The sequence below is a fragment of the Anolis sagrei genome, chromosome 6, assembly GCF_037176765.1.
Source record: "Anolis sagrei isolate rAnoSag1 chromosome 6, rAnoSag1.mat, whole genome shotgun sequence".
Lineage (NCBI taxonomy): Eukaryota > Metazoa > Chordata > Lepidosauria > Squamata > Dactyloidae > Anolis > Anolis sagrei.
Window position 1 is genome coordinate 8,954,999 of NC_090026.1, and position 17,337 is coordinate 8,972,335.

Genomic DNA, 17,337 nt, shown 5'->3' on the forward strand with positions numbered 1-17,337 from the left:
AGAGCAGAGGAGAGATGCTTACTTCCCAAAATACTCTATTGCAGGAAGGAATTTGATATCAACCAACAGAATGGCAAGATCGAGGATGAGCAGGCCCTGGCTGCACAGCTACAGAAGAAATTGAAGGAACTGCAGGTAGGTGGTCTTGGACATTGAGACCATCCATTTACACTGCAGAATTATAGCAGTTTGACACCGTTTTAGCTGCTGTAGATCATAAAATCAAAGAATAATAGAGTTATAGAATCATAGAATCAAAGAGTTGGAAGAGACCTGCTGGGCCATCCAGTCCAACCCCCTGCCAAGAAGCAGGAATATTGCATTCAAATCACCCCTGACAGATGGCCATCCAGCCTCTGTTTAAAAGCCTCCACCACACTCTGGGGCAGAGAGTTCCACTGCTGAACGGCTCTCACAGTCAGGAAGTTCTTCCTCATGTTCAGATGGAATCTCCTCTCTTGTAGTTTGAAGCCGTTGTTCCGCGTCCTAGTCTCCAGGGAAGCAGTAAACAAGCTTGCTCCCTCCTTCTCCCTGTGGCTTCCTCTCACATATTTATACACGGCTATCATATCCCCTCTCAGCCTTCGCTTCTTCAGGCTAAACATGCCCAGCTCCTTAATGGAGTTGGAAGAGACCACATGGGCCATCGAGTCCAACCTCCTGCCATGCAGGAAAAGCATAACGTTCCAACTTATGGAATCCTAGGATTTTTGGTTGTTTGTTGTGGTACCACAGCACTCTGACAAAGAAGGGTAAATTTTTCACAATGCTTCACATCCAGGAATGGAGTGATGGCAGCTTTTTTTTTTTTTTTTTTTTTTGTCGTGTCATGAGCGACTTGAGAAACTGCAAGTCGCTTCTGGTGTGAAAGAATTGGCCGCCTGCAAGGACGTTGCCCAGGGGACGCCCGGATGATTTGATGTTTTATCATCCTTGTGGGAGGGTTCTCTCATGTCCCCGTATGAGGAGCTGGAGCTGATAGAGGGAGCTCATCTGCCTCTTCCCGGATTCGAACCTGCGACCTGTCGGTCTTCAGTCCTGCCGGCACAGGGGTTTAACCCACTGTGCCACTGGGGGCTCTGGTCATGGCAGCTAATGTGGTTATTTATTTCGTATCAAAAGCATTGCATACATTAATATAAAACTGATAAAAATAGAAAGAGCGCAGGCAGCTAAATATCTTTTGACCAAAACGGGCAACAGCAACGGCATTGTCTGTAGCCTCCAACAACTCTTCCTCTGTACATGAGGCAGGGAATAGTGGACAAGCATACAGATGCAGAGTTGTCTGTCCTGCTCCACAGTCACACAAGGTGGGGGATTCTTTTGGGTAGTGCCATTTTGCCAGGTTGTCTTTTGATCTGCCCACTCCACTTCTGAGTCTGTTCAGGGACTTCCAAGTTGCCCATTCTTGGTTTGGCCCTGGAGGAAGACCCTTGTGGGACTTAATGTGGTGTGAAAGAGCTAAACTTCTGCAGTGTAGATACAGGCTCAGCCTCAAATCCTCTGTTAAAGGTCCCTCTGTCCATTCCTTCTATGTACCAGGGTTCTGGTGTTAGACACCATTCTAGACCATTTGTCTCATCTAGAATAGCATTTAGAACTATTCCTCTTATATCTAGAAGAATTAAATAATATTTCCTCCTCTCCCTCAACACTGGGGATTACAATTCTAGAGCAGCCTTCTGCTCTAGAAATACCCAAACCTGGGAATTCCAATCTAGAACAACTCCTTGCTCTAGAATTCCATTCCCTACCCTATGGAGTTCCCTTCACTCTAGAGCTGCCCCATGAAAAACCTTGTGATATGTTGCTACCAGGATGGGAACCAGTTAATGTTGGAAAATGCAGGAGCACCAAAGATTGCACACAAAGAATTAGATCTATCCCAGGGAAGAAGTTAAATAAACTGCCTGGACTTAGGGAAGCATATTCCTCTTCCATGATTCAGGCACGGATTGAGGAGCTGGAAGAAGAGCTGGAGGCTGAGCGTGCATCCCGGGCCAAAGTAGAGAAGCAGCGCTCCGAACTTTCACGAGAGCTGGAGGAGATCAGTGAACGCTTGGAGGAAGCTGGTGGAGCCACTTCCGTCCAGGTTGAGCTGAACAAGAAGCGGGAGACTGAGTTCCAGAAGATGCGTCGGGACCTGGAGGAGGCGACCCTCCACCACGAGGCCACGGCTGCAGCCCTGCGGAAGAAGCATGCAGACTCTGTGGCGGAGCTGGGCGAGCAAATCGACAACCTTCAACGTGTGAAGCAGAAGTTGGAGAAGGAGAAGAGCGAGCTGAAGCTAGAAATGGATGACCTGGGTTCCAACATGGAGCAACTGCTGAAAGCCAAGGTACTAAACAGGAGGGGGAGCTAAACCTAGTTCAGAGGGGGGAGCTATTCATTGGTTCTTTACCATTTTAAGGACATTTCACAGCTGGAAAGTGGTAGGATGATACAGTCAACTCTCCAAATTTGCTGATGTTAGGAATTCAGGGCCACTGCAAAAAGTGGGGGAAACATGTTGAGATTAACTTCACAATTCAGCAGCAGATCAGTTGCACAACTTCAGCGCTTTCCAGTAGCTTCTTCCTGCACAGTATTTTCAGTTAACTGCTCCCACAGCCTGCAGTCACTCTGGAACCTTTTACAGACACTTGAGAACATGCCCGGCCATTGTCAGTTTTACCATTGTCTTTCCCCCAGTCTAGATGATATTACAAACCTACCACAGCAAACTTAGCAGACAGGTTCTTTTAATTACATATAGCCTTCGACGAACAACATCACAGCACAAGGAGAGGAATACACACTGTACATGACTTCCTTATATACAATTCTATACAATTACACATAGCAATCTCTGATTGGTTCCCAACTCATTAACTTAACTCAGACCCAGGATTACATCATTCACAATCACCTGGACTAGGCCAGAACACATTCCCCAAATGATTCCCTATATACAGTTAATGCATGACTCCGCATTTCCAATAGAAGCCCATTAGCAGTGCATGACTCAGCTATATTACATTACAATACATTGCAAAACCTGACAAAACAGGAATAAAAACTATGTTTACCTGAAAGAACATCTCTCTAGGGATCTATAAATCCTCCAGTGTGACTTTATGGTGAAATTCCACCAGAAGTTCACCATAGAGCTCACTGGAGGCCCTAGAGATTCTTAGGGGGCCCATATCAATTAAATCTGTGAATAAGCAAATCTGGCAAAGTTAGACCCACAAATGTAGAAGGACAACTATATCTTCTTAAATGGGGTAGAAAATAAGCCCTCCCTTCACAAATGCTCAGAACCCCTTAAATTTACTCCCTCAAAGGTCACAACTCACAAGCTGCAAAATGTATTGTTCTTATTATTGTTTATGTTCATAGTCCTATTGATGTACATGGCACTTTAGAAGTCAAACAAGTTGAGAAAGCACCTCAGAACCTACTATCCAGATGATTTTGGGGCTGTTCTTACTTGAGGAGTTGATCCAACTTCTTCAGGTGGACAGTTGTTCACATATGGAACTATCTCTGCTTATTTTCACTCTTCCTCATTATTATTATTTCTGTTGTCCACAGGTCAATTTGGAGAAAATTTGCCGAACCCTTGAGGACCAATCCTCAGATTACCGAACCAAGTTTGAAGAAACCCAACGGACCCTCAATGATACCAACACACAGCGGGCTAAGCTCCAGACCGAAAATGGTACTTTCTTATCTCCCTTTGGCCCTGTTTTGAGCAACAGTTCCTGAGGTCAACACTGTTGGGGGACAAGAGCATTCACCATCTTGTGGACTCTATCTTTCCATTTTTACTGTCCACAGGAGAACTGAGCCGTCAATTAGAAGAGAAGGAATCTCTCATTTCTCAGCTGACCCGAGGAAAACAGTCATACACACAACAAACGGAGGACCTGAAGAGACAGTTGGAAGAGGAGGCAAAGGTATGATAATGTCTTGGAAACAGTAGGCCAGTGGTTCTCAACCTGTGGTCCCCAGATGTTTTTGGCCTACAACTCCCAGAAATCCCAGCCAGTTTACCAGCTGTTAGGATTTCTGGGAGTTGAAGGCCAAAAACATCTGGGGACCCCAGGTTGAGAACCACTGCAGTAGGTTAAGACCTAATGGTGGTTGTGGGGAAAAGCCATGAGAGAAAGGACTGAGGGAAATCAGTCAAATGTATGTGTGTCTGTCTCTTCCTAAGGCCAAAAATGCTCTGGCGCATGCGCTCCAGTCGGCCCGCCATGACTGTGACTTACTGAGAGAACAGTATGAGGAAGAGATGGAGGCCAAAGCAGAACTTCAACGCATGCTCTCCAAGGCCAACTCTGAGGTGGCTCAGTGGAGAAACAAGTACGAGACCGATGCCATCCAGAGGACAGAGGAACTGGAGGAGGCCAAGTAAGTGTCCATGGTGCAGAGTACCTAACGACTTATGGGAGCCAGTCAATGCGCAGCCTGATGATCTGAGAGGGACATCTTGGCTTGAACATCAAGGTGAATGACAACAAGCCAAGGCATGGAAGAGCAAGACTCTGGATCCAATCAGTCCCTCCAATTGAATAACCAACAAGTCATGACTCTATGTTCAACACTACAAAACCCAGAAACTCTGCTGGAGGTTGTCCACACTGGAGGACCTAGTCCAGTGGTTCTCAACCTGGGGTGCCCAGATGTTTTTGGCCTACAACTCCCAGAAATCCCAGCCAGTTTACCAGCTGTTAGGATTTCTGGGAGTTGAAGGCCAAAAACATCTGGGGACCCCAGGTTGAGAACCACTGACGTAGAGGTTCCTAAGGAGGTGTTCTTTCTAGGAATATCCTGGTCCACTTCCCATTAAAGCCCCAACTCTGGCAGTCTTTAGGAGGAGCCTGAAAACGTGGTTGTTTCAGTGTGCCTTTCAGTGAATAAGGAAACTCCCAGCAATATGTCCCTCAACACACTTTATTAGTGATCTAAGATTGTCTGCACATTTCATCCCTCTCCAAAATTTCTATCCCAGTTATATGTCACCTTGTCATGCCCAGCATTATTATTTTTTTTTTTAAAAAAAATAATTATTACATTTGGCCCAGCCATAGGTTTTGAAACGTGTTGTATTATTGTTAATGTTGTATTGTCGAAGGCTTTCATGGCCGGAATCACTGGGTTGTTGTAGGTTTTTTCGGGCTGTATGGCCATGGTCTAGAGGCATTCTCTCCTGATGTTTCGCCTGCACTTTGGCAAGCATCCTCAGAGGTAGTGAGGATGCTTGCCAAAGTGCAGGCAAAACGTCAGGAGATAATGCCTCTAGATCATGGCCATACAGCCCGAAAAAACCTACAACAACCCATTGTTAATGTTTATTGCTTGTTTTTTGCTTATGAGTTTATTTATTGTTTTGTATTATTGCTGTTATTGTTTATTGTTGTATTCTGGGCTCGGCCTCATGTAAGCCGCACCAAGTCCCTTGGGGAGATGGTAGCGGGGTACAAATAAAGTTTATATGATTATTATTATTATTATTATTATTATTATTATTATTATTAAAGGTCCAGCTCAAATTGACCATAAAGTCATACTAGATGATCCAGGGAATCATAGAAAGAACATATTAATCTAATCTTTGCATGATCAACTCCACAAAAGTTAAACCCAGAAATGTGGACAACTGAATGTAGAGGGTCACATCTGTCTTCTGGCTTGTTGGCTGTTGCATGCCTTCTAAAAGGGGAAGCTGATTTCTCCTATAACTCCTTACTTGACCAGAGCTCACTGGTTGCATTTTGTCCCCCTGACAGCTGTGATGACCCCATCTTGGGGCCTGGTTTGTGGTCTAATACTTCCCTGTTTTTCTTCTTCACTTTCTATCTCATCATCGGTTGGTTTGGTTCTTGCTTCCCTAGCTTCTTAATTCAATGGTGTACCCAACCTATTTCCCCTAAACACAATTTCCATGGACATCACTCTTCACAGGTGTTTCCTCTAACAAGGAAGCTTTTGGCTCGGGTTATATTTTAGAATGGCGGTGTATAAGACGAGCAAAAAGCTTGTTGGTTGGAGGAGAGATCCCCATTTTAAAAGGCACCAAGGTAGGTGGATAGGAAACTGATCTGCGGGTGGATTGACTTTGCTAACAGGGTGGGAACTATGACTCAAGGCTAAAAAGCAGCCCACAAGCATCTTTCAGGCTATTATGGCTTGGTCTCTACTCTCTATGTAACTCCTTGTTGGTTCTCCATAATACATCATATCAGTTATAACACACGGAGCACAGAAATGGCTTCCTGTTACTCTGTTGATGTCATCAATGTTTCCCTGGGTCCTCCTAGTATTGTCATTCTTGCTCTGCCAACTTCTACTCTGAAGAAAATATGGGAGAAATGACTTCTCTATAGGTGATAGAAGGAAAAATTCTTTCACCCCTGTGGTAAGTGGCTTGCTCTCCCCCACTATACGTCAGGAAGAAGCTGGCCCAGCGGCTACAAGATGCCGAGGAGGCAGTGGAGGCTGTGAATGCCAAGTGCTCCTCATTGGAGAAGACCAAACATCGTCTGCAGAATGAGATTGAAGACCTCATGGTGGACGTGGAGCGCTCGAATGCAGCTGCGGCTGCCCTGGACAAGAAGCAGAGAAACTTTGACAAGGTGAGGAACTCCGTTGTGGAGAAAATTACTTACTTACTTGGGCGATCCCTCGTTGGCCGAGTAGGATAGTCTTCCAGGATCAGTGTTCTGGTGGGTCCGTAAGTGACTGTGGAGCCCTGTTCTTGATCTACATCTTCTCCCGCAGTGAGGGCATTGGTTTCCAGGTGGAAGATGGTCTCGGTCGGGGTTGGCTTGATGTGCCTTCCTCTTGGCACATTTCTCTCTTTCACACTCCATTCGTGCCTCTTCAAATTCTGCAGCACTGCTGGTCACAGCTGACCTCCAGCTGGAGCGCTGAAGGGCCAGGGCTTCCCAGTTCTCAGTGTCTATGCCAGAGTTTTAAAGGTTGGCTTTGAGCCCATCTTTAAATCTCTTTTCCTGTCCACCAACATTCCGTTTTCCATTCTTGAGTTTGGGAGATGGTGGTTGGGCATCCAGACAAGGTGGCCGGTCCAGCAGAGTTGATGGCAGAGGACCATCGCTTCAATGCTGGTGGTCTTTGCTTCTTCCAGCATGCTGACATTTGTCCGCCTGTCTTCCCAAGAGATTTGCAGGATTTTCCGGAGGCAGCGCTGATAGAATTGATAGAATAGAGTTGCATGTGACGTCTGTAGACAGTCCACGTTTCACAGGCATATAGCAGGGTTGGGAGGACAATAGCTTTATATGTGGTGAAAGTAAAATGGATACAAAGAAGGACTGCCAAATCAAGTGTCTCCCAGATCCTAAATTTCAGGGTGAGGATTGTAAGGCCTTGGCTCTATACCTTGTGATGTCATAGGAGGCAAGCCTGGTAATATCCGATTGGGTCTTTCCAATCCAAAATGCTTTGGACCAGAAGTGCTTTGGATTTTTTGGTCTTTTCAGATCTTGGAATATCTGGATTTTTACATACATAAATAATGTGATATCTTGGAGACCCAAGTCTAACATTGTATGTTTCGAGTATACCTTATAGTCTGGAGGTCATTTTGTTCAATATTTTAAATAATGCATGCACACTGAAATATGAGAAAGCAAAGATGTCACTATCTCAGCCACCTATTGTGGACATTTTCAGATTTTGGAATTTTGGGAAGGGATGCTGTAATATGATGCTTTAAGCATCAACCACCACTGCTCAGATAACTGTATGATATTACACTAAACAAACAGTCTAATGAATGATATAAATATATACAAACATAAGTATACACATGATTTTCAAGACAGTGCTCTCACCCTGAGATTCCTTAACGTTTCCCCTTTCTTTCCTATTAGATCCTATCTGAATCGAAGCAAAAGTATGAAGAGTCCCAAGCAGAACTGGAGGCATCACAGAAGGAATCCCGCTCACTCAGCACCGAACTCTTCAAGCTGAAGAATGCCTACGAGGAGGCGCTAGAGCATCTGGACACCTTAAGAAGAGAGAACAAGAACTTACAGGGTGAGTTAGGCTGAGATGGGGGCACAAGGACCTTCCAAGGAAGGACTCTTTTTGAGTTATGGTTCTGAAAGCTTGGGTCCATCATCCTTGAGTTGTATGTACCCATAGCTGAGTCTAAACCAAGTCTCTTGCTTGCTTCTCAACACAGAAGAGATATCTGACCTCACTGAACAGTTGAGTGAGGGATCTAAGAGCATGCATGAGCTGGAGAAGGTTCGGAAGCAACTGGAAGCTGACAAAGCTGAGTTACAGGCTGCTCTGGAAGAGGCTGAGGTGAGAAAGAGGGCCGAGTTCTTCCTCCTCAAACTCCATTAATTAACAAACATTGTCACACACTGTTTAACATTTTATGCTCCTTCTCCTCACTTATGGCCCACCAAATTTCTTGACACCACCATCTCCTTCCATTCTCCTTCTCCATTTGTTTTCTCCCTTTACGCATAATTTCCCAACTTCATAGGCATCTCTGGAGCACGAGGAAGGCAAGATTCTCCGGGCGCAACTGGAGTTCAGTCAGATCAAAGCCGACACCGAGCGCAAGCTAGCGGAGAAGGATGAAGAGATGGAGCAAGCCAAGCGCAATCATATGAGAATGATCGAATCTCTCCAAGCTTCCCTGGATGCTGAGACTCGCAGTCGCAACGAGGCCCTGAGGGTCAAAAAGAAGATGGAGGGCGACCTCAACGAGATGGAGATCCAGCTTAGCCAAGCCAACCGGGTGGCGGTGGAAGCCCAGAAACACCTCAAGATTGCTCAGGCCCACCTCAAGGTAATGAGTCTTGGGATGGTGGAGAGGTGTTTCAGAGGAGGACTATTCTCACCTGAGAAAAGAGAAGTTTAGATATAGTATTCTGACACCTTGAAATCAGTGTGCCCAAGGCTTTCTTCTCTTTGGTTGCATAGGACAACCAGATCCAGTTGGATGACGTCTTGAGAGCCAACGAGGATCTGAAGGAGAACATTGCTATAGTGGAAAGAAGGAATGCTCTTCTGCAGGCTGAGCTGGAAGAGTTACGCAATGTGGTGGAACAGACAGAGCGGGGCCGGAAACTGGCGGAACAGGAATTGATCGAAGCCAGTGAGAGGGTCCAGCTCTTCCATTCCCAGGTGAGCAGGGCTGCCTATCAGTAGATAAGCAATCTTCTGATACCATCTTAAATGAAATACTATGTTATACTTTCAACTTAGTGGGAAGTGATCTAAGTTCACAGTTGAATTCCTAGCCCTTGTGTTGCACTCTAGCACTGAAACACCTTTTCACCCAGCACCACACCAGAGTCCAGTAATTCTATCTAAAATGCTTATTAAAAAGAGGAAAAGGGCAATTCCAAAAGGGTCAGTAAAATACAAAATACAAAATAGCAGTAATCCAAAAATGGCAAGAAACATAAAGCCAAGGAAACCATAATCCAGAGCAGTAGTTCAAACATAAATCCATGAACGTGAAAACAGGAACTTTTCCAAAGTAAACTCTCCAAGGAAACAAAGGCATGAATAAGAATAGGAAACTTGAGAATAGTTGAACCAAGACTTGAGAGCAGAGACAGAAGTACAATCTCCTATAACAACGTTGCAACCTCTTGAGAGACCTGAAACCAAACCACTTAATTTAAACCCTCTTAGACACTCATGACATCATGTCTGACACACCTGGACTTCAGGCTCTTATCTCTGAGGCTCTGAGAATATCTAGTTTTCCTGTTTTTCACTCCCTGCATTCTCAGGTCTAATCTAATCTCCCTGGAAAACTCCACATCTGCCTAAGGCCCTTTCTTGAGGGAACTGGAACTTTAACTTTCCCCTGTTGCCTGGGAACTAGCATAACAATCCAAAACATCAGCCTAATCTGCTTGCAATTCTCTCTGATCACACACAGACTCGTCATTTTGAAACCCACCATCCTTTTTATCCTCTGAACCTTCAGAAAAATCCTCTGATGCTTGCCAAACTACAACTCTTTGTTTGTTTCCATATTTGCCTTCGTAGGAAAGGTGTGAGAGGAAGCAAAGGTGGATTCTTGACAGTGTTGTGTGGCACTTTCATAGCTTTCTTATCACTGTACTCTACCCAAATGCAGGAGTGACATGGTTATCTGAACAAGTCAGAAGAGAATCACCAAAAGCTCCCAATCACCAAAAGCTACCTACATAGTTCTGTCCAAAAGGAAGGAGTAATTTGACCCCAACACACCTACATAGTTCTGTCCCTCACCCATCCCACCTTGGTTCTCGTTAATACTTCTTACGATAACCAGTATTGATTAGGTAGTGTTATGGGCAACCTGAGGATGAATGGACAGTGGTTTGCCTGAGGACAACTTCTGATTGTAGTGGCAGTTATATCTGAGCTCTTTGCACACTTGTTGCACTATCCTACTTGGACTCTCTCTTTTCATAGTTCTCCTTCTTCTCCACAGAACACCAGCCTCATCAACCAAAAGAAGAAGATGGAGTCGGATCTCTCCCAGATTCAGTCGGAGGTGGAGGAAGCAGTGCAGGAATGCAGGAATGCCGAGGAGAAGGCCAAGAAAGCTATCACTGATGTGAGATGTTTTAAAGAAAAATAAATTATAGAAAGTGGTGCAAGGATTGGCAAACCTCGTGATTTAAGCTCCTTTCCCCATAACATCATCTAAAATGAAAATGATTGACCTCACCCTTATCCCCCTTCTCCTTTCTGGAATGATTATGAAAGATACAGGATTGCATGCTAGGATCTCCCCATTCCTAAGATTCCCTAACAACCTGTAGAAGACATTTTGAATTAAGGTAGGCAGCCTACCATAGTTCAAAATGGCCATGGCTAATCAAAGACATGGCACTGGAGATTGACTTTTTGTGTCTCTGTTAGGAAGGAGAACACAGACTATTGCTGTCATGTAGGTGTGAAAGGACTTAGAGTGTGCAGTGGGTTTGCCAGACCAAAACAGTTCTCTCTCCTTCTGTCTGAATGATGACTTTTGTTTCTGTGTTGTCTCCTGAATGGGTCAGGCGGCCATGATGGCGGAGGAGCTGAAGAAAGAGCAGGACACCAGCGCACACCTGGAGAGGATGAAGAAGAACATGGAGCAGACCATCAAGGACCTCCAGATGCGTTTAGACGAGGCTGAGCAGCTGGCCCTGAAGGGAGGCAAGAAGCAGCTCCAGAAACTGGAGGCCCGAGTGCGGGAGCTGGAGAACGAACTGGAGTCGGAGCAGAAGCGCAACGCAGAGAACGTCAAAGGGATGCGCAAGTTCGAGAGGCGCATCAAGGAGCTCACCTACCAAGTAAGTGTAGCATGCAGGTCTTGAGGTATTATTATTATTATTATTATTATTATTATTATTATTATTATTATTTGAAACACAACAAGATGGGTCCACAGCAGACACTCTGCTGGCTGTTGAATTGGATTACACGTCGAACACTTCCCAAGTGTCTAGGACTGTGTGATGAATCAGCGAATAATGCGTGCAGATCCCAGCAACTGGCAGATGGTAATTTTGTCAGCGCCGATTGTGTTTAAGTGCAGGCCAAGGTCTTTAGGCACTGCACCCAGTGTGCCGATCACCACTGGGACCACCTTGACTTGTTTATGCCAGAGTCTTTGCAGTTTGATCTTTAAATCCTCATATCGTGTCAGCTTTTCCTGTTGTTTCTCTGCAATCCTGCTGCCACCTGGGATTGCAACATCGACGATCCATACTTTGTTTTTTAACACGATTGTGAGGTCAGGAGTGTTGTGCTCCGGAACTCTGTTTGTCTGAATTCGGAAGTCCCAGAGGAGTTTGGTGTGTTCATTCTCTGTAACTCTTTGCGGCTTGTGATCCCACCAGTTCTTTGTTGCAGGCAGATGGTATTTGTGGCACAAGTTCCAATGAATCATCTGAGCAACAGTGTTGTTCTGGTACAGCTGTACCAGGAGCTCCAATTTTGTTTGCTTTGCATTGAATGTTTGTTTGCAGTCCTAAGTTTCAGGGACTCTGCAGATAGGTGGCTTCTTTTGGTTGCAGTTATAGGGCAAGCCACCTGTCCATCATCATTAAGTTTGGTCCCGCCCCTTGCTCAGGGCAATTGGGAAGGGAAGGGAGCCATTTATTAGTTAGTCTCAGCAAGGAAAGCTATGTACAGGACGTGTGTAAAGCTTCCCCTGTACAAAAGCTTCAACCTTTAAGAATTTCCAAGGAAAGAATTTCCAGGGAAAGAATTTCCAGGGAAGCATCCCCAAAGCTTTGAAGACTTTCCGGGGGAGAACAGTCCTAAAGATCAAAGAACTCCATCTGAAGAGACTACAGGCCTTGCTGGTAGGTCCACTCGGTGCTTTGAGACGCAGTTCAACCCGGTAGTGGTGCCCACATCAGTTAGGTTTAAGTTTACAGTCAGCCTGGGAGAAGTTAAAAAGGGGATTTTTCTTTAAAGTAAAGAAGAAGTTATTGAAGACAGTTGCCTGTCCTTCGTGGGCAAGATTAGGAATTCACCAGTTACCTAAAAGCTTGGAATCACTTGCTTAATTTTACTGAAGACAAGAGAAGTTTCTGTTTGATTGTTCATTAATAAAAGATTTTGTTGTACTTCTCAAGCCATCTAAAGACTGTTTGTGGTGGAAACCTCTGAGAACTTCTCTTTAGGCCCCCGGCTTCCCGTTGGGCAAAGGTTGCATGTCCTGTTTTAAAGACAACTATTTACGGGCCCAGCGCACAACAGAACAAGTGTTATGCCTCTGCTTGTAGTCTGTTTGCGCGATCATCTTGCAGCAGCTGAGGATGTGATCTATTGTTTCATCTGCTTCCTTGCAGAGTCTACATTTGGGATCTGTTGTCGATTTATTATTATTATTATTATTATTATTATTATTATTATGTCTCTGGAGACACATAAGTTATTGAGCTACAGGGTAATAGCCACAACTCTTCTTTGTCACAGGTTATTATAAATATCCATTGATTGATAAGAGATATGCCAGGACTATGCAACTACAAAACAAAATATGCATTGAGAATCTCTTATTTGAAATGCTTAGGACCAGAAGTGTTCCATATTTTCAGATTGAGAGAACTTGGAGATGGGAGCTATGAATGCATCTATACTGTAGAATTAATACACTTTGACACAACTTAATATTATGGAATCACAGGAGTTATAGTTCTACAAGGTCTTTACCCTTCTCTTCTGAAGAGTCTGCTGTCTCACCAAACCACAACTCCAATGATTCCATAGCATCCAAAGCAACCAGTTTTGAACAAGAATGATATGTAGATGGAACTCAAGGCTTTGCTTCTCCTTCTTCCATTTTTTTCTCATGTGCAGACAGAGGAAGACAAGAAAAATTTGTTGAGACTCCAAGATCTGGTGGACAAGCTGCAGCTGAAGGTCAAAGCCTATAAGAGACAGGCAGAAGAAGCGGTGAGTCCTTGGATCCATCCGACGATTTCCCTTCTCAGAGACAATTCCAAAAGTACTGGAGCTACTAGATCGAACTGTAGCCCCATTTCATGGTATCTTCTCATTTCTGAATCAAAATATGTTCTGCTAAACCAGGCATGGGCCAACTTGGGTCCTCCAGGTGTTTTGGACTTCAACTCCCACAATTCCTAACAGCCTACTACAGCTCTCAGAAGCCCCCAGCCTGCATTCGCAGGCTGGGGGCTTCTGAGAGCTGTAGTAGGCTGTTAGGAATTGTGGGAGTTGAAGTCCAAAACACCTGGAGGGCCCAAGTTGGCCCATTCCTGTGCTAAACATATACCGCTGGATTGGTCAGATTAAAGGTCATCCCATATTTGGCAGAGCTTTCATAGATCCAACTGTTTACATCTACGTCTTGCAAGCTGAACTAGTGCTGTTTTAGAAAGTGTGATAAGACTTGGTTTTAAAGCCTTCTGATCATTCTTTCCAATAGAGTATATATAATATGATTGAATTCTGCCAAACTTAGTAGGCCTTTTGTTCATTCTCTGCAAAACATGTGGCACAATCGGAAATGGTTCACCAGGTAAATGCTGTTGATTTGGGTCCCTCTCCATCAGGAAGAGCAAGCCAACACCAACCTGGCCAAGTTCCGGAAGGTCCAACATGAGCTGGATGAAGCCGAAGAACGGGCCGACATTGCCGAGTCCCAAGTGAACAAGCTGAAGGCCAAAACTCGGGATGTGGGAGGAAAAGTGAGTAGCACCTTTCTGGCTTGCATTTCTCCGCTGCTCTGTGCACCTTCCTCGCCAGGCTGGGCGCCAGGCTTGGGAGCCTAGCCTGGCAAGGAAGGCATGCTCCCTGCATGAGACCTCTTTTCCCAAGCACCCAGCAACGTGTCCCTCTCCTGGTGTTAGGAAGTGCGCGCCCTTCCCCGCGCATTTCCTAACACCGGGAGAGGGACGCACACCGCCGCCCCGAGACACGCGCTCTACGCAAAAGCGTAATTTGCGTACCGCCTTGAGCCGCCCCTGCCTATGGGCTGCATGTTGCCAATACCTGCATTACAACAGCTAGCTTTTGGCCAACACAGAGTCACACTTGGAGGACCTAGGCCCCGTCCACACTGCCACATAATCCAGTTTCTGAATCCAGATTATCTGCTTTCAACTAGATTATATGACTCTACACTGCTATTTAACCCAGTTCAAAACTGATAGGTAAAGGTAAAGGTTTTCCCCTGACATTAAGTCCAGTTGTGTCAGACTCCGAGGGTTGGTACTCATCTCCATTTCTAAGCCGAAGAGCCGGCGTTGTCCATAGACACCTCCAAGGTCATGTTTTCTGGACTGTGTGGAAACCTCAGATATATAAATATGGTAAATAAATAAATATTGTCGAAGGCTTTCATGGCCAGAATCACTGGGTTGTTGTAGGTTCTTTCGGGCTATATGGCCATGGTCTAGAGGCATTCTCTCCTGACGTTTTGCCTGCATCTATGGTAAGCATCCTCAGAGGTAGTGAGGTCTGTTGAAAATAGGAAAAAGGGTTATATATCTGTGGAATGACCAGGGTGGGACAAAGGACTCTTGTCTGCTGGAGCTAGGTGTGAATGTTTCAACTGACCACCTTGATTAGCATATAATGGCCTGATAGTGCCTAGAGAAAACTTTTGTTGAGAGGTGATTAGATGTCCTTGTTTGTTTCCTCTCTGTTGTTGTGCTGTTGTAATTTTAGAGTTTTTTTTAATACTGGTAGCCAGACTTCATTCATTTTCATTTCATTTCATTTTAAAAGTTTGCTCCAGGCACTGTCAGGCCATTATATGCTAATCAAGGTGGTCAGTTGAAACATTTACACCTAGCTCCAGCAGACAAGAGTCCTTTGTCCCACCCTGGTCAGATATATAAACCCTTTTTCCTAGTTTCAACAGACCTCACTACCTCTGAGGATGCTTGCCATAGATGCAGGTGAAATGTCAGGAGAGAATGCCTCTAGAAAATGGCCATATAGCCCAAAAACACCTACAACAACCCAATAAATAAATACATGAATAAATAAACCCCATTTCCTAGTTTCCAACAGACCTCACAACCTCTGAGGATGCCTGCCATTGATGTGGGCGAAACGTCAGGAGGGAACATTGTGTTGTGTTTCCTATCAGCTTGGCCACAACAATCTGCCTACTTTTCTTTCTGCTTGAACTAGGCTATCTCCTTCTCTCCTCCTTCTTTTTCTCTCCTTCACCATTTCTTCTTCTTCTTCCATTCCAGAAACTTCATGATGAAGAGTGAGCTTGGAAATCCACAGCAGTGATGACCTTTTGAATTGTTATTTTTTTTGATGCAACACAGTTATAGTGTCAGGAATAAAAGCTTAATATAGTGTCGTGAATAAAGTTAAACAGCAAACTGAAATCTCCATTTATCATTTACTTCATCAGTGGAATAGAGCAGGTTGGGTTGTGTCACCTGTTGAAATGAGATAGAATGGAATTGCCATATAATGGAATTGTTGGTCTGTGCCTTTAAGAGCTTCTCAACAAGCAGGTATGTTTTCTCTGGTTTATAGAGACATACAGTACGCCCTCTGCTGGTCATATCGAGCATCTTCCCACAAGGTTCACATTGAAATCACTAGGCTTTATTTCTCATATCATAGCACCACCCTGTGGCCAATCTGAGAAATTACAATCTTGATTATTTACTTTATTTGGAAGCTTTTGCTTTGGAACAAAGGCAAAAGTGTCACCCAACAGAACCTCATTGCAATCGCTCTTGTTGACACTCACCACAATCTCTGGGTGCATCTGCACTGGAGAATAAATGCAGTTGCGGCCCACTTTAAATAACATAGCTCCATACTATGCAGTACTGGGAACTATAGTTTCCCAAGGTCCACACCTTTCTCTGGGTGCATCTGCACTGGAGAATAAATGCAGTCAGGACCCAGTTTAAATAACATAGTTCCATACTATGCTGTCCTGGGAACTATAGTTTCCCAAGGTCCACACCATCCTACAATGGAGAATAAATGCAGCTGCGACCCACTTTAAATATCATAGCTCCATACTGTGCAGTCCTGGGTTATAGTTTCCCAAGATCTACACCATTCTGCAATGGAGGATAAATGCAGTTGGGGCCCACTTTAAATAACATAGCTCCATACTATGCAGTCCTGGGAGTTATAGTTTCCCCAGATCCACACCATTTTGCAATGGAGGATAAATGCAGTTGGGGCCCACTTTAAATAACATAGCTTCATACTATGCAGTCCTGGGAGTTATAGTTTCCCAAGGTCCACACCATTCTGCAATGGAGGATAAATGTAGTTGGGGCCCATTTTAAATAACATAGCTCCATACTATGCAGTCCTGGGAGTTATAGTTTCCCAAGGTCCACACAATTCTGCACTGGAGAATAAATGCAGTTGGGACCCACTTTAAATAACATGCAGTCCTGGGAACTATAGTTTCCCAAGGTCCACACCTTTCTCTGGGTGCATCTGCACTGGAAAATACATGCAGTAGAGACCCACTTTAAATAACATAGCTTCATACCATGCAGTCCTGGGAGATATAGTTTCCCAAGTTCCACAGCCTCCTCTGGTTGCATCTGCACTGGAGAATAAATGCAGCTGGGACCCACTTTAAATAACAGAGCTCCATACCATGCAGTTCTGGGAGTTATAGTTTCCGCAGGTCCGCAGCCTTTTCTTAATTGCATCTGCTCTAGAGAATAAAGGCAGTCAGGAGCCACTTTAAATAACATAGCTCTATATTATGCAGTCCTGGGAACTATAGTTTGCCAAGGTCCACACCTCCTCTGGGTGCATCTGCACTGGAGACTGTGTTGGGGACCCGCTTTAAATAACATAGCTCCATACTATGCAGTCTTGGGAGCT

At 44.7% G+C, this 17,337-nt stretch overlaps 1 protein-coding gene across 1 annotated transcript in view; it reads left to right on the top strand.

The window, feature by feature from the left end:
- LOC132777625 (myosin-6) overlaps positions 1–15,851 on the top strand; it is a 55,562-nt gene extending 39,711 nt beyond the window's left edge. The window contains exons 27-41 of the mRNA XM_067469747.1: positions 45–135; positions 1,952–2,341; positions 3,580–3,706; positions 3,826–3,944; positions 4,205–4,401; positions 6,443–6,626; positions 7,887–8,052; positions 8,201–8,325; positions 8,513–8,821; positions 8,956–9,159; positions 10,469–10,594; positions 11,043–11,318; positions 13,339–13,434; positions 14,055–14,189; positions 15,708–15,851. Coding sequence (XP_067325848.1) covers positions 45–135; positions 1,952–2,341; positions 3,580–3,706; positions 3,826–3,944; positions 4,205–4,401; positions 6,443–6,626; positions 7,887–8,052; positions 8,201–8,325; positions 8,513–8,821; positions 8,956–9,159; positions 10,469–10,594; positions 11,043–11,318; positions 13,339–13,434; positions 14,055–14,189; positions 15,708–15,728 — 2,566 coding nt within the window. The 3' untranslated portion in view covers positions 15,729–15,851. The remainder of the gene's footprint in view (positions 1–44; positions 136–1,951; positions 2,342–3,579; positions 3,707–3,825; positions 3,945–4,204; positions 4,402–6,442; positions 6,627–7,886; positions 8,053–8,200; positions 8,326–8,512; positions 8,822–8,955; positions 9,160–10,468; positions 10,595–11,042; positions 11,319–13,338; positions 13,435–14,054; positions 14,190–15,707) is intronic.
- Positions 15,852–17,337: the final 1,486 nt, after the last annotated feature.